A 25,349-nucleotide genomic window follows, 5' to 3' on the forward strand; every position below is an offset into this window, starting at 1 on the left:
AGCAGCGTATAAGGTAATGCAGGGACCACTAACGAGACTACATGATATGTGCATGCACTCATTGCTTTCACATTATCCTTCACGTCCTTAAAGGTCTTTTAAAGGGGGTCAGTTACTATATAGGCCGTAAAAGTACAGTGATTGGTCAACGCAGGACGCATGAGCTCCTAATCCTCATTCTGAATGGCAACAGGGCAGTACCAGCTCAATGATATCCATAATCGGGGCTCATTAAAAAAAACATTAAAGAGGTGTCATTTTGTTTACAGTATGTAAAACTACATAACACATTTTAAATTTTCCAATCGTAAAAACATGTCATAGCAAAATCTGCAATGTTAGATCTCGTGTAAACACCGTGACCAAATAACCTGTAGGCCCTAAGTTGACTCCAGCTGAAACATCAACGTCCTCGATGGGCGGGTGACATTGTGTCATGTGTTTTGGCCCACTTCTGTCCAATTAACAGAAGGGTTCAATTATACATTGAATTTGCTTCGAGTGCTACAAATAAGAAGAATTCGAGTGATGGGGGAGGGTCCATGGTCCTTTAGGACCCATCGTAAGGAACGCACTACTTCTTGTTTCAGTACACATAAGGTCAGACTGTGGGAAATCGTGATAATAAGACAGAAACGTTAATATATTTTGCCGAGAAGATGTTATCAAGAGGCATTTTTTGCTCACATTGGACAACCCCGATGGATGCGGTCTACAAAATGTCGAAGGTAAGAGATCAGTCCACCTGCTACGAAATCAATAATGACACTCGGACAATCATACGTAAAAATCATAATCAATAAAGGCAGATATGGAGATCGTTGTGCGCAACAGCGTATAGCGTACATAGGCGTATGTCCACGTTTGTCTCGTACTGTTAGGCCTACTTTCTGAGTTTTAGATCGATGAACATGATTTTGATGACTAACTATACTGCTGTAAACTTGGCTCAGTAAATTTATGACCGTATAAGATTTGCCTATTTAGTTGTTCTCATTAATTTTTTCCTGTGTACACGTTTGCTTGTAGTTTAATAAAATTAATTATTATTACGAATTTGGGATGCTTTTATAAGTCATTCCGTGTTTTGAAACACCTATCTAAAGCATTCTTGGTAATAGATAAGAGCATTAGATCATGTTTTATACTATGATGACTGCTATCAATTTAATTTTTCTTCTCCTAGTTATGCAAAGCAAACGAAATGGGACACATTTGCGACAGCCACAGCGCCCATGGGTCCCTGAATCAGACAAATAAATGCCATCAAAGACTTTTCGGCAACTGTCTGAGTCACAATTGAACCTCCAAAAAATAAAAAGATAATAAACTATGGTGACAGAGAGGTTTTAAACTATAAATCATGCTTTTACAAAATACGAGCGATTCACATAGTGCGCCACCAAGAGTTTGCAATGCGTTGGCCAATCATAACGCGCGAAATTTGTCGAACCTTTCCAAACGCACATTGGGTCAACAAATTTCGCGCATTGTGATTGGTCAACGCGTTGTGAACTCTTGATGGCGCACTACTGTGAAACGGCTGTATTGTTTCCATATTGACTAATGTTGATCACACAATCATCGTAGATAAACAAAACCAGGCTGTTGTGGTGATTTTTATGACCGAACAGCTAAGCGTCTGGGAGTTGCATTCAGAGCCAATTGAGCGAGCCTCTAATTTGAAAAAAATGAAAATTGCATGTTTTCATGATACCAGTTTTAAGACTTTTTGAAATAAACAGGAGGAAACGCTGCACTACGGCCAAGTAATGGGATGTTTTTGGCTGTGGACGTACTCCGGAGGTGCTCCTTACTGCCGTCTTGCCGAAGGAGGGCTATGACGACATTTACGTCACTGGTCACGTGGACAACCGTCGACGGGGAGGAGAAATGCCCTTCACTTTTACTCTTTTTCAGGTAAACAACTGTTATTGCTGCGCTCAATCAAGCAATTGAACCAGTTGCTACTCAAGCTCTGTAAATTTACCGCTACATTCTACATTTTGGTTTTAAGGTGTCAGGCCGGTTTCCCCAATGGCGAGAATTTTGCAGGTTATTTCCGCATGAGATCTTTGCATGCAGTTTGTCTTTTTCAGGCTCTTGACTTTAAAGTTGTGTGGATAGATGTGTTGTAACGTTAACACACAGTAAGCAAAATATGCAGCCACGCCATTATCAATTGCAATCTATTATTAATCGAATTCCAGTTAAGAGAAAAATGAAAACAAAAAATTAATTCAATTATGTGTCACATAAACAGCTTAATCATTTCAGCTTCAGAGTTTCTGTGTAATCATTGAGTTTTTCTCACATTAAATGGTATCATGCCGGTAGAATTCGTTGACTGCAGATGCCGTAGGAAGAGATGTATATTAGGGATTGCCCCTTTTTACATGTAGTTATTGATAACCAAGTTCCTGAGTCACTGTCTAGGTTGACTGTCGAAGGTTCCATGTGTAAATGGAAGTTGTTATCGGCACCGTGCCTCACCGACTGGTCTATCCCTTTGTTCCAACTGCAACACCCATTGAAGATGACGGAACAGAACTCAGTGCATGGACTGGTGACCCACTTTGTCGTAAGTGAGGTCACGTGCATAAATGATTGGAACGCATTTCCATGGTTGTCGTTCGTTTGTTTGACCTGAACATTTCTTCTAATAATAGTGTGGCGGAATTACCGAGATACCCCGGACTATAAGTGTTCCCCCGGTGGTCACTCAGCCAGCGTGGTACTCCTTCAGGGAAACCTACGACCGGAGGGGCAGGCCCGTTGGGCGGAGATGTATCGCCTAATGCACAACCTCCGCAGGGACAGACATGGCAACGGGACGGGACAAGAACAGACGGGACAAGTAACTGTATTGGAGCCTCTTTTATTCACACCCCAATATCATACAAGACAATGTGAGCCTCCAGGTGGTCACTTTAATGTGGTACCCTAAAAGGACTGTCGGACTTCAGTTGCAAACTATTCATTAATAATTACGCTTTAAAAGAACTTCTTGTAAATCTGACTGACTTATTTTCAAATTTTGGTAAGAAAAGTAACACTTATTTGGATGATAATACGTTTAAATATAACAATGAAAGCTTATTCTTCGAGTTTATAGTGTTTCAACGTATCAGTGTCATGGATTTGCTACATTTTTTCTACCATCTCACGGTGTTGCTTTTTTATAAGGCTATTATTAACGACCTTACCAGTATACATCTAACTGACTTATGGTCCGTCCTAAACCTCTGGGGAAATTATTTCTCACGATGCTAAATTCAACAATTACTTATTTCCATGAATATGGGTAAATAGTACACGAATGTGGAATATGGATATACCAGCAGAAGCTCCTAAAATACCGTCGCAAACACTGGGTTGATAAAGGCCATGTAATACACGTTATAACAAAGAATAGGTATTCGAATAAGACTTTTTGAAGTTTAATTAAGTTGCTTGAGATGTTTGAGATTGTTTTAAAAACCAATCCACTCATCGCATTTATCACACATGCATGCACATTAATATTGCACACATCTAGTCATAACACACATATTTTAGCATCGGCATATACATATACCGCACAGATGTATCGCACTTGCATGTGGTTCCCTATATCCGTCAAACGTCGCATAAACATACTGACACTGCACACATTAAGATCAAACAATGCTGACAAACATAAGACGTAGCACGAATAAGAAACATCGCTCACACAATAATAGACATCACACATTGATTGCACACTCCCACACAAATTGTGAACGTTGCACACAATTCGCAATACTGGGCTGGCCATAGCTGAACCTGAAAAAACAGTTTGCGTGACAAAATGGAGGACGAAATTTATATATTCTTTTACCATATATAGTGACTCCATGTACGTAAGCCTTCTTGTACAAGGCCACGGAGGTGGGGGTCAAAGTTTTCGCGTAGTACGATGGTCAGAGCAGGACAAAAATCCGTTTTTCAGAGCATTGCACCATACAGTCCCAAATCCTATGATTTCAATACGATTTTTTACATGCACGGGGGACTGAAAACGCCACAACGTCACAGGCAAAAGTTCCTCGATCTCTACCTGCTTTCCCCACGACCGAAAAATTGAAAAAAATCACGGATACTGTAATGAAATTTAGGGTGAATTTTAACAGTTTTTGTTTTTCCATCTTAAAGAAAAGATGATGTGTGGGGTCATTTAAAGCTGGGCAAGTATCATTTATCCATTAGTGCACTACATAGTGCAGTTATAGATGAATGCATTTCCATCTGAATTTGATTCTGCTCATGCGTCCGTTAGGAAACACCTGATTATTTCCAGGAACACTCCTGTCCTTTCTCTCTGGCGTTAGTATCAGTACTACACACGATGGGGAAGTTGCAACAGTTTGGCTTAACATACGACGGGAACGTCAATTTGTTTTCTCAGGGCGATGTCATCAAGGGAGAGGTTGTGCTGATGGTGGACAACGACAAAGGTTACGGCTTGAAAGACGTCAAAGGTAAATTGGCACCCTGCGTACGTGGAAATTTAGCTGCTTTCAAATTGCTTTCTGTAGAGCACAATAATAACTGCGTATGACCTTTTCGTGTGTGTTTGTGTACATGTACTGTACAGTACATGTTCGCCGAGCCTACATGTACATGTACATGTATATCTCTTCTCGTGTGTGTGTGTGGGGGGGGGGTGTACATAATGGCCTACATGCATGCAAGGAAGGTTTTCACCAACAGTAAGCCTAAGGCTTCAGTGGGCCTGTACGACTAGTTGACAGGTCTCTCAAACCAAAAAGCATTGTTTATATGTTGTCATCACCACCAATTTCTAGATAGAAAGTGGACTAGTCGCGACTCAGGCTCTGTGAGTAGTGTTACTGTGTTTACGACTAGTGGTCGGTACCTGCGCCGGCGACTATACCAGCGCCCATTACTACACGGTGAGTACCCCGTCCTCCGCAGCGCCGTATGATACAGCACTTGTGTTCAACAAGTGCAGCACGCACCAACGATCACATTATTAATGTTTGTACACCGGGACGACGTTGCCGTACGTAGCTCCATATCGTCAGCTTCGTTAATGAAGGTCACAATTTCGTTTGACCCTTCGTCAGTCCATGTGACAATGTCATCATACGGTCGGGCAATTTCATCATACACCGTATATTGTGGCAATTTCATCATTCGATCTGGTGTAATTGCCGATTGCCTTGCTGAAAAAACTGCAAAACTGCTGAAGGTGAAAGTGGTGAAATTGCCAGATGAACGGTAAAGGTGACAAGTTTAAAGGAACCAGGAAATAGAAATGTTTGTATAAATTTCACTAAAACCCTTGAAATTGTATCTTGGGGTTTCAATTAACTCGATTTAAAATTTTGTTTTTCAGTTTTACTCCATATTATGATGCTTTTTTGTTTTTATACTAATTTAAATTTGCATATTTATAAGCAGAACTATGATGTCATCCAAGGCACTGAATCTCAATGTGGCACTGAATTGTGCACAGAAAATTTCCAGATTTTTTTAAACCACTGCTATGGCAGATTTTATTTTCTTTGGCAATAGATTGCTGTGTAAGTATACGAAAAATCCTTTGCACAGAAATGTTCCCAGATAGCAGATTTTGGGTTCACGATTTGAACATGAAAACATGCAACCTGAACCATGTCCTCCTGGATTTACATCAAAGCAAAAGCGCCCTCACTTGTCCAGAACTGCTTGGCCAATTTTTAATGTTGGAAAAAGTGCACCGCTCTGTTCGAACTCAAAAAAGATGTCAAACGGTCTTCATACACGGAAGAAGAGTGCAGAGATACACAAAAAGTGATTCTAAGAAAAATTCATTTCCTGGTTCCTTTATTAAAATGACAAAGGCGAATGGAATATCCGAATAGCCACGCCGAATGATGGAATCGGAAAATGAAAGGCGAAACTATACTACCGACGATGTAGGGCTACCAAAGACAGCAACGAACGGGGTTTCGCTGGACTGCCCACACGCAGGTTCCAGACCGTGTGCGCTGTCCCACTATGCACTTCAGTGCGTACGGCAGGTCTGATTTGGACATGAATGCGCAGAGCACAAAATCATGGATCTGCCCAGTGGTCTACCGTCGCACTTTTGTTTTGGGGCACAGTCATCTGCTAAATTGCATGCAGGTATCCCGCCCCTTCATTTACTAAAGCCCTGTACACTGCACGGAATTTAATGGATTGAAACAGGTGCGCGAGTATTTTTTATCACACTCTCCGAGCCCCACCCTGTTCCAAAAAAGCCGAGCAACCTACCCATCCCTTCTGTTGAATCTTAATTCTTTTTTATCAGGTTTTGCACCCGAAAAAACGAATACATTTAAATTGACATTTCTGTTGACAGTTTCAGATCTTACAAAATGACCAAAAAACTCTGAGGAAAATTGAGTGAACGGCCAATTTTACAAAGAAAAACGGTTGCCAAGGTAATGACTAACTGCCACTTTTCTTTAAATCTATTGTCTTGTTTGTGCAGAGCAATATAAGCATCAATCTCAGAATTGTTTAGGAGCCTACAGCATAGGTAAATTCTGAGTTCACAATTTAAACAGAAAGACTTACAGATAAGTCCGGTAAGAAGAATTGGAAACCATTACTGCGGGGCCATCCTGTTCACACGCAGGTCGTACTTGCGCGTTGCATTTGCCCAAGTGCGCACGCGTGCTGAAATTAAGACATGTGCACGATGGCGTCTCGTCGGATTTGTCTATACACTGAGGCCGTTTTCCAATACTCAATTCGGCTCCGTCTCAGGTTTCAACTGTTTTTTTTACTACCTGACTTGGAAGCTGTAAGCGCACTAATTAGTCTAATAGTGCCAAAAAACATCATATAGGATGCAAGAGAGCAACAGCGCCCTCAGTTTTCTTTTCAATGCATGTAATCAATTTTAAATGTAAAAAGGTTTTCATACCTTGAAAAGAGTACAAAGTTGAGGAAATATTGTGTCTAAGAAAAAATTGTTGCAGCTACACTTTACTTTAAAAGCATAACTTGTTACCTGGTCAAAAGAAGAGGGAACTAGATCCTTATCTGTTAGTTGGTATGGTCGGAAACTGCTCCAAAAGCCTCAAATCAGCCAATAAATCAAAATGCGACACAATTTATGAAGACAATGAGGACAGGCTTATATTGATGTCTAATAGATCTCTCATTGGGCATCAACTTCATAGGAAATTGGAACCGGGGTATCTGTGGCAATCTGTTAGAAGTATGAAAAAAAATTGTCAGAATTTGAGAGGGACATTTAGTTTCTATTAATGCGCATACATAAGCGTGCAAGCTATTGAACACGCCGCTACTCTTTATATTTTAGTGAGTAAATGCAACTGAATGCCATTTGACACTTAAATGACACTTCGAATTTACTTCGGGACTAGCCTTTACAAGTTACCGTCCTGCCGGACCGATGCACCGGGGAATCATCCAATTTTGATGCAAAAACACAGCAGCTTGTTTTGAATGATGCGAAGGAAAGTTACGATTCGACTTTTGACCTGCTTAGACTGGTTCCCTCCCCTAATAATTCCCGACGTGTCTGGTTTTCATCGTGTAGACACCTTTTCCTGTCATTTGTTTTTACCTTTAGGATCTCTTTTTCGCACTTTGGTGGTGTCTTTCAAACTGGAGGAAAGCGTCGTCCGATCTTTGTTTTAATTTCCACCATTGATACATTCAGTTTAGTGACGGCTAGCCCGAAAGTGAGCAAATTATTTGCCAATAATTTACTTCGATTAACAGAGCTGCACATTGAAGCTCAACGTGTGTTGTTTGTTTGTTTGTTGGGGTTTTGGGTTGTTTGTTTGTTTTTGTTTTGTTTTGTTTTGTTTTATTTTTTTATTTTCACCCATTTCCTACCTTTAGGTATTTGGATCCGGTTTCAAGGCAAGGCTAAGACGAAATGGACAACAACAAGTCACAGCAACAACAGCAGCCAAACTCATACCCACACTTTGAAAGAAAGCTATTTCGACAATTATGTAGTGGTGTTTGGAAGAGGTAAATAATAAATTGACGTGGAGGGGATCAGAATCAACGGCTCGGGGGAAACTTTTACCAGAGCAGTTCTGTCCAGAGGACAGTTTTATCTTTACCAGGGGACAGATTTACCATCTACACCGGCGCGGCCGATTAAGTCTGGAAGCTAAAACTGGCTGGAACTCATAAATATGAGCTCATAAACCAAACTGTCAAGCACGGGCGTCGCTAGAGCATTTTGAATGAGGTGCCACATGAAATTTGCCGACTGATCGTCAAGCAAAACGAGTGTACTGTAGTCTGTTTCCCTAGCCCAACACCTACCTGACTTTCTTCAATTTTGCGGACAGACCATTTTGCCGACAAAATCAGCCAAGGGGATGATACCCCCGACCCCCCCCTTGGCAACGCCCGTGCTATCAAGCTATGCTGCATTCGTGTTGCAATTCAAAGATTCTTACACAGGTGCACAGAAAACCAGTTGCATTCCCTGGATGTAGTTGACTTTAACATCATTGATGAAGGAATACAAATAATTTCCAGGCCAAAATACTTACTCGATCTGAATCAAAATCCGAAAAATCCTTGTAACCAACCTAAATTAACTGCGATTGGCCCAAGCCATCGTTCAGAGCAACCATCCCCGATGGGTTGCCATGAGGGATGCAACTGAACGAGATTTAAAGCTAGCTCTTGCCGTATAGGTAGAATTATAAATTGTGCCAAAACAAAAATGAAGTTTCCAGCCATTTCAGGGTGCCTTGTCCCCTTAGAAATTTCTGACGATGGACGGAGCATACTGTCCAAAATGTTGAGTACCCGTTCGGATGTCTTCAGAACCACACGTACTCACAAAAGAGAGATTTTGCATGGTGGCACCGCAAACCTGGTACTTAACTTACAGGTACATCTTATTCCTTTGCTCATTTGTTCTTGGTAATCTGTTCTTAATTTGTTTTATTTTATTGAGGGAAATACCAGTATGAGATGAAGGGTTTGCACCTTCCTTCAGGCAGGAACAGCTTTCCTTTCCAGTTCCAGCTTCCGATGACGCCTTTGCCGTCTCCCTTCGAGGGGAAGTACGGCTACATCCGCTACCGCGCTAAGGCAACCGTGTCATTAATCCGGACATTCTCCAACAAGGACTACAAATGCGAGAAGCTGTTCAGCATGACTGGACCGACGCTGGACCTCAACCAGCACCCAAATACCCAGGTTTGTGAACAGATGAACAAATTGTGAAACAAAAATCTCAACTTTTACGCCGATATCGAACAAGCTCAAAAGTTCCTGGAAAAGAACGATATTCTTGCATATTGCGAACAGGTACGGTCCAGTTTACACTTGTTACATGTATGTGCAGCTGCGAGCTAAACACATCGTTGTATACGATTGCATTTCATAGTCGTGCGTGTACCAGCTAATTAAAGTTCCACTTAAAGGTCGGGTTCGGGCACCGTGTTCTTGACACGAGTTTCTTGTTCTCGCACTCGAACGGTGGGAACTCGACCCAAGAACACTGTTCTCGGAACAGGATCACACACCACCTCCTCGTCAGGGTTTTACAGGAACACGCAGGAAAACTCTTGAAATTTAGATTTTTGAAATTTAGAAAAATTAATACTGATAATTTTCCTTAACACAGAAATGAATGTTCCTTTTAAATAAGAAAAATAATTCAGCCCAGTTATCCAAACATTTACCGTCCAAGAACGTACATGGACGCCGCCATGTTGCATGCCACTAGTACCAGCGGATAAGCGGTCATTTTTTTTCCGGCGTTCGAGCGGCCGACCAACAAGCAACAACACGAGTTGTTCGTGAACATCGAGAACAAGCCGCTCGAACTGTGTTGCTCTAAAAAACGCCCTCTATTGGTTTTGCTCGCGGCTAATAGGATGGGCTACATTGCCTCCTGTACTAATGCAATGGTTTGAATGAATGCCCTGTCCTGCTTATGTATGAATGGACTTTGCTCATTATGAACAGTCAGAGGTGCAACATCGTGAAGAGATAGTCGCATGTTGTGGTTGTGGATGCTCCCCTGAATCGATCATCACAGCTGGTCTGCCAAAGAAGGGTTTCGTTCCCGGCGAAGGTATCTACGTCATTGTTCACGTGGACAACCAGGACGGGGACGAGACAAGGATGTTTACAGCAGCTTTGTTTCAGGTAAACGAACTTTAGAGGGCTTGTCTCACTCGATCTTGAATTGGCCAAGCTGCAGAAGGCACTCAATGTTTGCAACTGAACTCTTTAACAATCAGATTCCCTCTGTGTTTGATTTCACAGGGCGCTTTTTTGTAATTACAGGCAATTTCTTGAGGTTGTCAATTGTTGCAAGTATTTTTAAACTTCAGCAATGTCATAATTGTACCATTCTTGCTCGGAGCGTTTGATAGTAAAACTTTACCATTTGGCTCCTAAAACCTGCCGTGATTAAACGTTGTGTGTTGGTTTCATTGTTTTCATTCCAGTACATTACATACCGATCAAAAGGCTACACGAAAACAAAGAAGTATTCTTTAAGGGAACTGCAGTTGAGGGTGGCATGCCCAAAGGGTCGGGTCACAGACTTCAACGTGGGTCCCCTTACAGTACCCCCGGTACCACCTTCGGGCCTTCCCGGCTGCAATATCATCGATATTGATTACTATGTCAAGGTGAGTTCGGTGGACGTGATGCCACCTTCATGTTAATGTGCAGTGTGTGCACATTTAGAAAGTAGGGGTGAAATTGGAAGAAAATAAACTATCAGTGGAATGATTACCAGAGAGGTTTTCTAAGGGCCCACAGCAGCAGGCGGGTTTTGCACACCCTTGTATTTGCCTCTGTTTTGGCACCCATTATCTCACCTTGATGTAAAAACACTTTTTTAATTTTTTAATTCCTTTCCCCTACAATTCTGCCAACATAGTTGGTAATTTGTGGGCCCACTCATACAAAACAGGTATAGTGTTTTAAAGTCGAAAGATTAAAGTGTTACAATTAGTCTTAATGCTGCAATCGAACAACAGAGTCGTACCAGATTGTGTACTAAATAATAAACGTGAAATAGCTCCTTTTGCCCTGCTTTGCAAGAGGAACGGAGTTCTGTCAAATATTGTAGTTTTTTTTCTGAAATACTTTCAGATTGAAAGCTCCGGGTTCTATGCCAAGTTAAATGTGATTATTGGCACAGTACCTCATCGGACCGTCACACGGCCCCCTACCGCTGTCACCTCTGCGCCGCCTGCTAATGGCGCCGGAATAGAATTGTCCGGACTCACCAACAGTCCATCAGGTGAGGTCTTAGTAAATTCCTGGAACAGCTTCACCAGTGCTTCAGGATTTGAGGTCGATCAGGAACACTCCGATGAAGACTTATAAACTGGTTGCACCAGATCTGACAACCCAACGTTGCCCATGTCCTGTTTTATGCTTGTTGCTTTTTGTCTTTGTCCTGATACGTGTACCTGAGAAATAATAAATGAAAATGAAATGAAAAAAAAAAAACCGCCGCTGTTTAACAACCTAGTCAGTGTTGCGGCTGTCACTGATTATGTTGGCTTTTCTGCTTTTGTTGACAGCTCCTCCGCCGAGTTACGAGGAAGCGGTCGGGGTGATTGACCGACTCACTCGAGAAGGGAGCTCTGAGGATTACTTCAATCAAGACCAGTTTGTTCCTCGCTATCCTTACTTCAATCTGACGGTCGATGTCCCGCCTGCTCAACAGTAAGGGACCAGCAACAGAAGGGAGAACAAGACTCCCGTATACTGGGAGGGATATTGGGAAGTCTTCTTGATCATAAAGAGTTTGGTTTTAGGTTCGAGGTGATAACAAACAAGAAGTTCAGATTTTCCAAAGAAGTGTAGGATCAGACGTGGCTTGAATTCTCATGAAGGGAAATTTCAAAATGAAATCTTAAATTTCACATCTTCTTCCTACAAGTAAAATTGACATTTCAATTATTGTGTAATGTGCCGGGTGTGTAAAACTGTTGCTTTTATTACCTTGTCGGTCACGACATTTTCAGTAAAATCCCATTTGTATTTTCGTCTATTACTGTTGTATATACCTCTCCACACGCTGTGGAAGTAGATCGTAGATTCAAGATGGGAAATATGTTGCGCATAATTTTGACTGCATTTCCACTATTGCTCGCTTTCCATGTACTTCTCAGTTGATACTTCACATCCGTACGAATCTGACAAAAGTTGGATCCGTGACTGTTATTGGGAATGTTTTGTAATAGGAGTAATATTAGCAAGGCGTGCGGTGAGCACAAAGCTCTGAAATACAGCCGAGGGATACGGAATAAAATGAGATAATTGGGAATTTTTTAGAAGTGAATATCAAGTTTCTTTGAGGAGGTTGAAAATTTCATTTTCAATTGTGTTTTGCGCAGATTTTTACGTGAAGATTTGTGAGGCTGGGAAGTGTTTTGTGTACAATATGCCATTTTTTTCCTGAAGCTTCATGTTAGTCAGTGAATAATCTTGCCGCTGTAGATTAGATAGGCTGATAATGTTTAATTTTTTTTTCGATGATGAAGATTTTGTCAATCTGTGTCTTATACAAACATAGGGTAGACAAGTATGTAAAAAAAGAGTTATTTCCCCATGTATAAATGTTATATTTTTAAATAAAACTATGTTTTCATACTCTGTTACAAATCTCTATTTCTGTTGTGTTTTAATTTTAGAAATGTATAGTAGAAGTACGATTTTGACTAATTTCTAAAATATTGGAAGAAATGTTGCTCAGTTGTGGAACATTCTTTTGTACGACCACATTCAAGCTGTATTCAAAGTGCATTTGCTCACAAACGCGTCATTGTCAAAGATATATATGTTTCCTCAAAAAGTTCCAAAAAGCTACACGTATTTTGAAATAATATCTACATACTTTTTATGTCAGTCTGTACATAAACCTAATTTATAAAAATCAGATCAGCAACGATATGAACTAGCAGTGAAAATGAAAACTTTCAATTGAAAATAAAGAGCGCCAATGATATAGGCTTTCTTGATCAATTTCGACAAGTGAGCAGCAAATTTAACTTTCGAACCTTTGAATTAAAGCGATTTTGCTTCTCAAGTTTTTAGCATGTGTTTAAATCAGTAAAACACTTTAATTTTTATAATCTATCCTGTAGAATTCATATGCGGCCTATTGGCCGTCTTTTTTGTCAGTTTTTTTTGGGGGGGTCTTAATTTGTTGAGTGACCAAAAGCTATTTTTTGTCTTTGTGTTCGTGAAATATTCACGTTTTTTATTCGTTGGGTGCTTTCCCACGCCTACTTAAGAGGGCCCTTGGAAGGGCAACTCTTCCAGGAAACCTTGCCGGTTTTTATCAAACGCTTTGTGAATAAAATTCACTTGACCGATAACCTGAGGATTTGACAATTGTGAGTTTCATTACACGAATGTCCTATTTTGAAAACGTATACTTGGACTGTTTTGATTGTACGGGATATTTTAATTTCTGTTAACATATTGACATTGTCAAATGGCAACTTCGACAAATCATACCTTGAGAAATGTCTCAACAAGGACTCACGAAAGAGTCTTTAATCTCAATGCCTTGATATTCAACGGCGGATGCAGCCCACACCACTTTACTGCATAATTGCGCCGAGCCCCAGTGTTGCTGCGGATATTTTTGTCTGCAAATCAAAATGGCATATGCATAATGCTTAACGTCATGGCAATTGCATCTCACGTATGAGAAAATAAAACAAAATTAAAATACGAATCATCATTGCAGAATATATTAGCATTATCTAGGCCTTGAAAGGGAAAAACAGCTTTACCAATTTCCAAGGATGCTAAACTGACTAACACCACGCAACATTTGGGCCATGCCGCGAGCAAAAAGCTGGGTTATTTGTGACCATTAACCAAAACTGCCTGAAGATTCGTAAATCTGATGACGGTTTGAACTGATTACTTTTCGCTGTTATAGATTCATCGGCCATGTCCATGTCTCACCTGACTTATAACTATGCAAATTACAAAACATCTACAAAAACTGCGCTTTCCGATTTGTATGTTTTACACCGTAAAACAAAAAAAAATTTAAACCTGATTGATTTACATTGGGAGGGATTGTTTTTATCAGTCCACTGAAGGAGAAACAATTATGCTAGCAAGCCAAAGTTAAACAATCAATTAAATGAAAACTTACACAAACGGGATTTATTTTTTTTCTGCTGTTTGCAATGTTTTCCTCTTTTTTAATAAGAAGAGTGTTATTCATTTCCTTTATAGGAAACACAATAGCATGGAATTTCTTAGATTTGGAAGACACTCCACACAAACGGACGTTGAAGTAAATATTTACTTACTTAACCACACAACTACTTTAATTCATTAGCAATTGATCCAAACAGATACACAGGGGTTGCTTAACGCTGGCTTCCAGACAGTTATTTGTATACCTACAAGGTTATTTGGTCAGGTCAAAGTCTTCGTGTTATGTGGTGGCCTTCGTGGGACACAATCCAAAATATTCGGAGACACTCGTATATACAAAACTAGAAACTGAAATTCAACATACTACAGAACTCACTGGCAACACTACTTGTTTCCTGTTCTCCTCCTTTTCCCCAAGAAAAAAAGTGGGGCCACTTGGCATCGTAAAACGTCATAGATGCATGCTCTGGCAGTTTGGGAGCCTGTTCGAAACAGGATAACATTTAGTCATGTTTTATATGACTTTGATTGAGCTGATACGTCCGTTAGAGAGCTGCTTAACTTTTCAGGAAACAACCCTGTTGATTGCAGTCCTTCCTCCATATTTCAGGACAATGGGAAAGTTGAAACAGCTTGGTTTAACGTACGAAGGGAACGTCAATTTGTTTTCTCAGGGCGATGTCATCAAGGGGGAGGTTGTGCTGATGGTGGACAACGACAAAGGTTACGGCTTGAAAGACGTCAAAGGTAAATTGTCCCCCGATGTGTAAAAGGCTTGATTCTATTAGATTATTCGTTGTGTACACAATTACATGGAGTCGAGTATTGCGTACACCCACCTTCACGGCCATGATCACTGTCATGTCTGACCTTTTGGGCGTATTCGAAACCCCGTTCTCGTGTTAGACGAACACGAGAACGGGGTATCCGACGGGGAGAATCAACACGCGAGATTTGTTCGCGAACAAGATTCTCAGTCCTCACTTTCTGGGGAGTGGATGGAGAACATCAAGAGCAAAGATGGCGGATATAGGCACATACCGTAAATTAATGTTAGTTTTGTTACATAAATAGAAAACACTCACAAAGGAAAATAAAACCCAGGGCAAATACTTATGGCTATCGCAGAGAATTTACCCAGACCGTTTAATATGGATATTTGGGGATTTTATTTAATTTGAGATGGTAATTCATGCCATCATTTCATTTGGTGTCAAAATGGCGACTGCTGCGGTTGATGATGAGACAATGACCTACTACTCCCATTTTCATCTGATCTGTCATCTTTGTTGAATATTAAATATTACAGATTGACTGATTTTGCCAGACTAGGGTTGTTATTCATAAAAGCCTGCTAACTTATTAGCCAAACGAGGCCTTAACAGCCTGCTAAATCCGTAGTTTTCTGATCCGTGGTTTACCAACTAATTTAGTATTCAGAAAAGCTTACTAAGAATGTTAAATTACCAACTAGTTCGCAGCTAAATATATATGTTAAGCACGCAGTTATAGCATCCGGCAGTTCTTCAAACCCCCAAACCGGAAAAAGTGTATTTGCATGTCAAAAGGCTATGGTGACGTTTTGGATAGGTCAGACGACTTTCAGGCAACAGCATGCAGCCAACTAGGATTTGCATTATGCACAGTTCAGCTGTGCAAGGATAAGTACAGGCCTACATCTTGCCATGTTCCCTGCTAAATGTGAAACCCACAAATGATTTAGTGGCCAACTAGTGACTTAGAGACATCCCAGATCAACTCTAACCTTAACAGCCAACTTAGCAACCAAACAAACTTAGCAAAGTTTCTTGTGTATCACTTAGAAGCTTTTTTATGAATATCGGTCCGTCACGGAGTAACTTCTTTAATCAATTTCATAAAGCTGCATTTTTTGTCCGGGCTCCCTGCAATAACGATCCCTTATATCTCTTGTTTTCGTCTTGTACTGTCGGCTGTCTTTCCCATCTCTGTTTTGCATTTTCCCGGGTGCAAATCTGGCTTCGGGGACGTCCTTCAAGCCCGAAGAAGGGATCTTTTTGTTTTTATGTCTACCATTGGCACACTTAGTATAGCATGGCTGCCCCAGTAGTGAGTATTTTGACACCAATTGATCAGTTGCCTTGAGGAAAAAGAGTTGAGCATTAATGTTCAATACGGATTTTCACCCTGGTCCCACCTCTATAGGTATATGGGTCCATTTCCAAGGCAAGGCTAAAACGAAATGGACAACAACAGGTAACAAGCGGACTCATACTCACACTTTGAAGGAGATTTATTTCAACGATAATGAAGTGGTGTTTGGAAGAGGTATGTTTATGGTTTTATTTCTATCAAAGCAATCTTAAATCTTGTGCATCGGTTCATTTTTAGAACCGCGCCGCCTTGAACGCCTTTGGAGCTAACATCCCATTCCTGCAACTTGATAGTATTTGAGAGACCGTTTAATACATGACAGGCAAATAATTGATCTCACAGTCCGCTAAAATGTGCGATTTTTGTGTCTAAGGAACGAATATCGGGCACTTTTATGAAAGAGAAAGGAACTGTCAATTGGAGCACTGTAGTCACAGTTACATATGTGTTTCTTCAGTTCGTAATGATAAACGCATATCCCTTGAAGATCTTTGCGGAACGATTGGGCTTGCGTACCAAAACTATCTACAATCTTGCTGCACCCGAGTCGCGTCCACGTATATTCATTCCCCTCACGTAATTTGTGCGCATGCGTACTGAATCCCACTACAGCCAGAAGCCAGTATAATGGCTCTTGATTCGGACAGGTGGACCCCAAAAGTAATCGATCAACATTAAGCTCAGAAAAAGTTGTTTTCCTTCATTTCTATACCACTTGGTATATTAAACACTCAGAATCCCTTTGCTAACTTGCACAAGCAAAAAATCCATTTTCTGCCGAATTTTTGCCCGTCTTTCTTACGTACCTGCGAGGTAACAGAGTCAGAAGTTGGAAGTTATGCCAACATTTTAGAGGGATTTTTTTTTTCAGTTTTGCCGAGTTTTCCCAGACATTTCTCTACTTGTCAATGGTGAGGAATATCATGAACGCTCTAAAGAGAAAGTATCATGCAAGAAGGAAACCGTATGGATGAGAACGGAAAGTTTTTGTTTGGGACTTTTAGTTAGGCAATTTGACGTTACTGAATTTGTGAGTGCCTCGCAGTAAAAGTCAACTCGTACCGAGACGCACTCGTATCCAAGGACATCTCAATTTTGACCGCTGTCGGACTCAGTGCGGAAATTTGAATCCGCACGAAAAACGAACCGCATTTCATATAAAAGGCTCTCGATCTTGAAGAAATGAAATGATGGATTTAAACGATTCATCAGTCTTCCTTACAGTATCACCGATCATTTGAAGGCCGGGAATTCGACAGAAGTGTGAAAATTGGGCACTTTAGTAAGGTGAAAAAGACGGGAAATGACGAAAATGGGTCCCAATGAAAAACGAAGTGAATTTCCAAAAAGGTTTTCTGCCTAGAAGTAATACACGTTTTAGATCAGAAGAGTTACTAGTCTTTCATGTGGCATCAAAGTTATTTAAAGGTAAACCCGGCAAAATTGTGACAATTTGACACAAAGTTAGCTAAAAAACGATCATTTTTCAAACTTATCCTTTGTCGAAAAATCGACATTTTCAACTTCTTTGATTAGTTTCCGGAGATTTTCCTATCAGAAGCTACTATATATACCCATTTGATGGATTCTTGGCAATTTATTCACACATGAGGTCTTCATCAAGGGAAATGGCAGAACAAATCCCTCACCGATATGCGTCGTTTGCTAGAATATCAGTTTTCAGGCCGACGACCATATGTTACTATTGTGTATGCGCGAATACACAAACTAAATGAACGCACAGTCTTCGGGGACCGAACATACGCGTGTCGCATGCAGGGCGTGTCGAGCGCCTACGTCCGGCATGAGCGGTACGATCAGGAAGCTAAATATGGTTGGGATTTGTCACAACTAAACATATCCTGAACAAAATTAGTCAATTAAGCATTCGTTGGGCGATTCAGGCAAATCCTTACGCAACATGTGCACGCATGCAGTTTCATTCCATGGACGGTGTTGACTTATCAGGTCGTGGATAAAGAAATTGAATAAAAATAATAATTTCCAGGCTGAAAAAATGTATAAAAGAAAAGAGAGAGATCAGACAAATCCCTGGGACTAATCGAAGTAAACTGAATTTAGTCCAAGTCACTGGTGAAGGCAATCGTCCCGATGGATTGCCTTGAGGGGTGCAATGAGATTTAAAGCTAGCTGATTCCAGAAAGGTAAAGTAAATTTCAAATTTCAAATAAAGTAAAAATGGCCTTTCCATTATCTTCTGTTTACAGCGGCAGCTTATAAAGAAATATCATGGCTTGAGCATTTGTTTAAAAATGCGTTTACATATTGGTATTTGTTCGCGTCTACTTACGTCCCAGCTATTCCAAAGGTTGTGTGTACAGTACAACATGTGTTAGTTGGGAACGCGTCAATAAATTCATTCACGAGTTTAAAAATGGTCTCATCATCAAATGTAAATAAGTTCGGTTTTTCGTCAACTTTCTCCTTAATATAGCAATTTCTAATGTGAAGTTTTCAGTCATTTCAGGCTGAAATTATTGTCATTCATTCGTGTTCTCTGTCTTGCTCTTGTAATCTCCCCTTAATTTGTTTTATTTGAATCAGGGAAATACCAGCGTGAAGAGAAGGGTTTACACATTCCTTCAGGCAGGAACAGCTTTCCTTTCCAGTTTCGACTTCCAATGACGCCTTTGCCGTCTCCCTTCGAGGGGAAGTACGGCTACATCCGCTACCGCGCTAAGGCAACCGTGTCATTAATCCGGACATTCTCCAACAAGGACTACAAATGCGAGAAGCTGTTCAGCATGACTGGACCGACGCTGGATCTTAACCTTAACCCGGCAACCCAGGTTTGTGAACAGAGGGAAAATTGATGAAACTTAAGCTCAAGTTTTGGACCGATGCCCAGCGAGCCCAAAAGTGTCTGACAAAGTTCAAAGTTCTATAATTTGTGCATACCATGGCCAGGTAAGAACCAATTAACTTGTGTTGTACCCCAGCAACCTGAAAGAATCTTTGTCTGCACTGTGCATATCTGGCCTATTCATTACGACCATTTCATAGGAGAGAGGGAGAACTGATTAGGATTTATCCTGGCATTTTAAGTGAAACTTGGTTCCAAGCCCTCTTTGTCTCATTGCCCCAAAAGAATGATTGTTGGGCCATCCATATCCGTGTATAAATAAATAACATATTATTGGGAAGTGGGAATCTGTGACTTTAGGGTTCTGCTAGGTATTTTGATGTAAAACTAAATACAATCTCCAAAAAAGGTCAAAAGAACTTTTATGTTGTTATATGCTCTGTACAGACTATAAGGCGCCTTCCCATGCACGTCAACACCGTTGCGCCAAGCGTTGCGTGTCCAACCAAACCACTTCCGATGCTATTTTGACGGCCGAACGCATCGTACACGTGTGTTATGTATTGTTAATGGAGTGGAGTTTTGTGTCCGCAAAAGTGAAATGCATGAACACATCGTGTACGCAACGCACCCAAAACCCGTATTTATGGAGAGGCGCCTTTAATCCAACCTGCCGTTTCGCAAAAATGCGCCCCCAAGAGTTTGCAACGCGTTGGCCAATCACAGTGCGCGAAATCTGTCGACAAAATGCGCGTTTGGAAAGGGTCGACAAATTTCGGGCGTTACGGTTGGCCAACGCGTTGCAAACTCGCGGTGGCTCACTATTGTGAATCGCCCGTATTAAACAACGTAACTGCGGTGGCACCGCACTCGATCGCACGCACATTCTACTGTTCGACACGTGCGTGCTTCTGGCAAATGGCAACACCCTTTTGGTCGACGAGGCATGTAACGCACGGGTACCACCTGTCCACGAGCCTTGTGCCATACCCCTGTAGTAATGGTTTCTAATTCTGGTTGTTGAATTACACTATAGAGGTCAATGTTCATGATATTGATGTACATCTGTAATATGTATTCGGAATGGCATATTTGCGACTTTTTGAGGTTGTTTTCTCTGTTTTGAGTGATTTTAGTCGCTGGAAGTCTGAAAAAATTCTTCACAATCCGCATCACGATAGGGCCGAACACCGTCAAAAAGATCGGATGCTTTCTCGATTCGGATGTTTTTTTCAATATTAAGATGCTTTTTCAATATTCGCATGCTTTTTATAGTCGGATGCTTTCGAAAGCCGGATGCTTTCTGAATTCGGATTAAATGCGGCTGCGGAACTCGAAACCTTCGGCTGTTTATTGTCGGAGAAAATGCATTCGAATCTGGCAAACGTTAGGTCTGTCAAATTTCATTCAGATATTGAAAACATGTTAGCTCTGAAAAGTTTCATTCGAATCTTCAAAATATGTTAGGTCAAAAAATTGATTCACATCTTAAAAACATGTCAGGTCTACAAAATTTCATTCGAATCTTAAAAACATGTTGGTTCAAAAAATTTCATTCGAAGTACGGTCTCTTTTTAAAACATTACCTTAAAAAAAATTCGATTTTAAAAAAGCATGACATTTTTCGGAAAACATGGCCGACCTTTTTTTACTCTAGGCCTAATTCTGCTTCGTAAATTACTTTGTTATTTGTGTAAGTCTTTACCTGGAAACCGTGTGATCACGTGGTATTTGGGCATCATTGTGATTGGACCCTGTAAACTGCATTGCTTCCTGTGCCATTTTACAGCTCCATGAGAAGATCCGCTGATGTCATGTATGTGTTATGGTATGAAAGAATATGCTCTCAATTAATATAAGATTCTTTGATATGAACAGTCGGAGGTACAACACCGCGAAGACACCGGCGCTTCACTGCAATTATTCGTGAAGAAGTTTAATCTTAGTCACTCAAATCGGGTCTTCTTCTCAGTGATTGGAGTCGAGTCAAGTCGAGTGCATCTGTTAAATACACATGCTTTATTACCGGTATGAATGGACGTGCTTTCTTTGTTACGAAGGAATATAAATATTTTTTGGCATGAACAGTCGGAGGTACAACATCGCAAAGAGATGTTTGGATGTTGTGGTTGTGGATGCTCCCCCGAGACGATCATCACAGCTGGTCTGCCAAAGAAAGGTTTTGTTCCCGGCGAAGGCATCTACGTCATTGGTCACGTGGACAACCGGGACGGGGACGAAAACAGGATGTTTCAAGCAGTCTTGTTTCAGGTAAACAAACTTTCTGAAGGTCAAACTGCTGACAGGACTCAAATTTGCAGCTATGAGCAGATTCCTTCTGCGTTTGATTTGGTACTACCTCAAAGGCTTTTCAAGAGGTTACCTACAGACCCACGTCATAATGTTGTCACAATTTGTTTACTTTTGCATCAAATTTAAAATTCCAGTGAGGTAGAACACTTCCATTATTGAGCCCCAATAAGTCCACAGGAAAGCGCATAGGTAATTTTGCGAGTGTTGTTGAAGTCCATCGATATCAAGAAACATTTCTGGTTTGGAGCATGAGGTGAAAGTTTACCATTTGGCCCCTAAAACTTGAGTGATTAAACGTTGTGTATCGGTTTCATTGTTTTCATTTCAGTACATTACATTCCGATCAAGAGGCAACACGAAAACAAAGAAGTACTCGTTGAAGAAACTGCAGTCGAGGGTGGCCTGCCCAAAGGGTCGGGTCACAGACTTCAACATGGGTCCCCTTACAGTACCCCCGGTACCATCTTCAGGCCTTCCCGGCTGCAATATCATTGATATCGCATACTTTGTCAAGGTGAGTTTGGTGCATTTGGTTGTGATGACACCTTCATTTTATCAAGGAGGTTTGCAACCTCCAATGTGATAATGAGCACATTTTGATCAGAGTTGGTTCTGAAAAGCGTCTATGCGGTGAATGAAGCTTCAGTCATGCAGGTGCCTTAGGCCTGTGTGGACATTATGGACCAACAACATTCCAAAATACCTGAATGAACATAAACACACGGTGATGGTTGCTGTGAATTAAAGCAAGATAAGTCTCCATTACTTTCAATATCCACCAGCGGCCAGAGTTCCACTGCATTAAAAACTGACAGATTATAGAAAATAACACAAAATTGGACAAAAATAGCGCCTCCTGGTACCCTCAGGTGCAGTGCGCCAAACCGTTTTACTTCATGGTAACACCCTAGAGGACATTAATGTTTGTATTTACAACCAGTTGGCAACTATGAAAATTGTTGCCATATTCTAGGGGCCCCGATCTGAATGCAGACATACGCCTCTCTTTTTTGTGGAGTTAGTCCCCAGATTGGCAGCACACGCCAGTGTTCGATTTACACAGGGGCGGATCCAGGATTTGATTGCCGGGGGAGTCAAATTTTTGCGCGGGGATAACTCTATTTGAACTTAATCTATTAGTTTTATCCCCGAACAAGCAAAATAAAACCCTTCAGGTTTTATGCTGGGGGAGTTGAAAACTTTAAACGTAGACCGACAACCATGTTAATAAGCAAGGGGACACCACCCCCATGGATCAGCCCAGCACTCCTTACGGAAATATTATTACAGGTATCCTTACAATCCGTGGGACCACCGAATATTAATGAGCTCTTGCGCAGGAATTGAAATTTTCAGTGGTTTGCTAAATTTGCACTTCTGAGGTAGGATTGGTGTGGATATGCCGTCTATGTATTCCATTGCGACGGTTTAACGGTGAATGCAGGAGGATATGGCATCTAGAACAAAATTTCTTTTTTTAAGGAAGTCTCGTACAGTAAATATGCTGCTGGTTGTGTGTGGAAGTCAAAGTTAAAAGTGTCAAAAGCCGCCTTAGTGCTGATATTAAAATGGAATGACTGAGTCGTTTAGTTTCGCAAACAGTAAACAAGAAATACCCTTGCCTTACGGGGCCAAGAGGAACGGTGGTCTGTTAACTTCATCTTTTCTGAGTTACTTGCAGATTGAGAGCTCTGAGTTCCAGGCAAAGTTTAATGTCGTTATCGGTACCGTACCTCACCGGACGGTCACAAGACCGCCTTCCGCTGTCGCGTCTGCCCCGCCCGCTGATGTGGCCGGAATAGAACTGTCCGGACTCACCGTCAATCCTTCAGGTGAGGTTGCAATGAAGTTGTGGAACACGGTCTTTTCGATCGGTAAAACTCCATCAAAGACGCATATTTTCCTGCACGAGGATAACGTGTATAATTATTCTTTTGTGTTCCACAGTAAAATTTTCTGAAAACTACATGTGGCATTAGCATTTCATCAATTATGTTCTGAGGATTTTGTCCCCCAGGGATTCAAAACTTATGTTCGAGAAGTAAGCTCTATAGTAGGGCCTCTATTTTTTTTTGGGGGGGGATAGAAATTCGAAAGCCATTGATGATGTCAGCGTTTCCCCTTTTGTTGACAGCTCCTCCACCGAGTTACGAGGAAGCGGTCGGGGTGATTGACCGACTCACTCGAGAAGGGAACTCTGAGGATTACTTCAATCAAGACCAGTTTGTTCCTCGCTATCCTTACTTCAATCTGACGGTCGATGTCCCGCCTGCTCAACAATAAGGGGTAGGGAAAGAGGGACGCAAAGGAGCAACTTTGATATACGGGATTTGGGAAATTCTTCTTGTTTGTAGGAGAATTATGCAATGTAAATCAAGGGGCCTATTTTCAAAAGAAGGAAAGGATCGTGCGTTGCTCTACTCCAAACTGAAATCTTAACTTTTTCATCTTATTTTGATGTAAACATCAAAATTCCCCATGTTGCGTAATGTGCTAAGTGATGAAAACTGTTTCTGTATACTTTTAAAAGTTCCGTATTAAAGTCAAGACATGCTCAGTAAAGTTGCATAATGTATTTCATTCTGCTACTATGGGTTGTATGTCTGTGAATACACATTGTGGGAGTAGATCAAAGGCAGGAAGTAAACTGTACATAACCATGACTCTGAATTTTCCCCATTTCTCGGTGTTCATGTACTTTTCATTTGGTAGTTATTACATTTGACTTTTTTGTTGGTATCGCTCTCCTATGTGACAAATGATGAATCAGTGATTTTGGTTTTGAATGTAGCGTAATAGTAAATGACAGGTTGGTGGACAAAACTGTACCAAATTGACCTCATGGGACAGCCAATGGAAAATGGTTCAAATGAGATGTATTCTTTTACAATTATTTTGAGATTTTTCAACAGTAATTGTGTCATTAATGAGCTTGGAAAACTGTTTTCGCGTGATTGTTTTTAACATTTATGTATGAGGTTGGCAAGTGCCTTGTACACCACGTGCGACTTTCTGAAAATTAGTATCGGTCAATAATTATCTTGCCACTGTAAGTTAAATGTACTTGCTCAAATTTTCTTCATGAGGTGATCTTTTAATTCATTCGATGACGATTTGGTTAATATATGTCTTACACAAAAAAGGTATAGGCCTAGATAAATGAGTGATAAAATTACTTTCCCTACATGTGCATTTTTAAACAGAATAATGTATATACTTACATATATATTAATATGCATTTTTCGTTGTATGTGAAGTCTAGCAATACACATAGATTGGAGGAAATACTCTGACTAACTTCCAAAATATGGGAAGAAATGTTTTTCAGTTGTAGAACAGTTTTTTTTACATGCAGCTGTGTTCAAATTACAGAGTCTGTTCGATTGCTATTTGTAAAGACATGTTAAATTTCAAACCATTTTTAAAGTACTTCATTTTGAAACAAGATCTACAAATTGCCACATTCCTCGCCGTATGATTTCCTAATGTCAGACTGCACATGGACCAAATGTGTTAAATCCAGATTAAACAGGGCAGGGCATTAACATACAAACTATAGTGCCGAAATGTAAAACCTACAATTGAAATTTAAGAGCATAATATATTTATATATATAATTTAGGCAATAGTGCGCCTCCAAGAGTTTGCAATAGGTTGGCCAATCACAACACGCGAAATCTGTCGCCCTTTTCAAACGGCTGACAATATTCAAATACTCACGAATATTTTAATTGTTAGGGAATTTTTAATTTCTGTAAGCGTGGCTGCTGTCAAACTGAAATTGTAAGAGATTCCAATGGCAATTTCAAACATGTCTAAATACAATTGCACAACACAAAAAAGTATGTTTTGTCTGAATGTCTTTGAGTATTCATTGCAAACATAGCCAACCCCAATC

The 25,349-nt window shown here is 40.7% G+C and overlaps 2 protein-coding genes across 2 annotated transcripts; both read left to right on the forward strand.

The window, feature by feature from the left end:
* Positions 1-4,308: 4,308 nt before the first annotated feature.
* Positions 4,309-13,381, forward strand: LOC110987930 (arrestin domain-containing protein 3-like). The gene is made up of 7 exons (XM_022251094.2): positions 4,309-4,499; positions 7,891-8,025; positions 8,975-9,219; positions 9,994-10,176; positions 10,482-10,667; positions 11,137-11,287; positions 11,574-13,381. The coding sequence occupies exons 1-7, from the start codon at positions 4,367-4,369 to the stop codon at positions 11,720-11,722; spliced, it is 1,182 nt and encodes a 393-aa protein (XP_022106786.2). The 5' UTR covers positions 4,309-4,366; the 3' UTR covers positions 11,723-13,381.
* A 1,192-nt stretch (positions 13,382-14,573) lies between these two features.
* On the forward strand, positions 14,574-25,296 carry LOC110987907 (arrestin domain-containing protein 3-like). Its single transcript, XM_022251066.2, has 7 exons — positions 14,574-14,928; positions 16,366-16,488; positions 18,880-19,124; positions 21,227-21,409; positions 21,780-21,965; positions 23,133-23,283; positions 23,586-25,296. The coding sequence occupies exons 1-7, from the start codon at positions 14,691-14,693 to the stop codon at positions 23,732-23,734; spliced, it is 1,275 nt and encodes a 424-aa protein (XP_022106758.2). The 5' UTR covers positions 14,574-14,690; the 3' UTR covers positions 23,735-25,296.
* The last annotated feature ends 53 nt before the right edge of the window (positions 25,297-25,349 follow it).

The sequence above is a fragment of the Acanthaster planci genome, linkage group LG05 (assembly GCF_054643075.1).
Source record: "Acanthaster planci isolate LZ-2023a linkage group LG05, COTS_SCS, whole genome shotgun sequence".
Classification (NCBI taxonomy): Eukaryota; Metazoa; Echinodermata; class Asteroidea; order Valvatida; family Acanthasteridae; genus Acanthaster; species Acanthaster planci.

Coding starts and splice junctions, on each gene's coding strand:
- LOC110987930 (XM_022251094.2), top strand. CDS start 4,367: ATGGGGAAGTTGCAACAGTTTGGCTTAACATACGACGGGAACGTCAAT. Junction 8,026..8,974: donor TGTAGTGGTGTTTGGAAGAG/GTAAATAATAAA, acceptor TATTTTATTGAG/GGAAATACCAGTATGAGATG. Junction 10,177..10,481: donor TTACAGCAGCTTTGTTTCAG/GTAAACGAACTT, acceptor TTTTCATTCCAG/TACATTACATACCGATCAAA.
- LOC110987907 (XM_022251066.2), top strand. CDS start 14,691: ATGTTTTATATGACTTTGATTGAGCTGATACGTCCGTTAGAGAGCTGC. Junction 14,929..16,365: donor CGGCTTGAAAGACGTCAAAG/GTAAATTGTCCC, acceptor CCACCTCTATAG/GTATATGGGTCCATTTCCAA. Junction 19,125..21,226: donor ACCTTAACCCGGCAACCCAG/GTTTGTGAACAG, acceptor TGGCATGAACAG/TCGGAGGTACAACATCGCAA.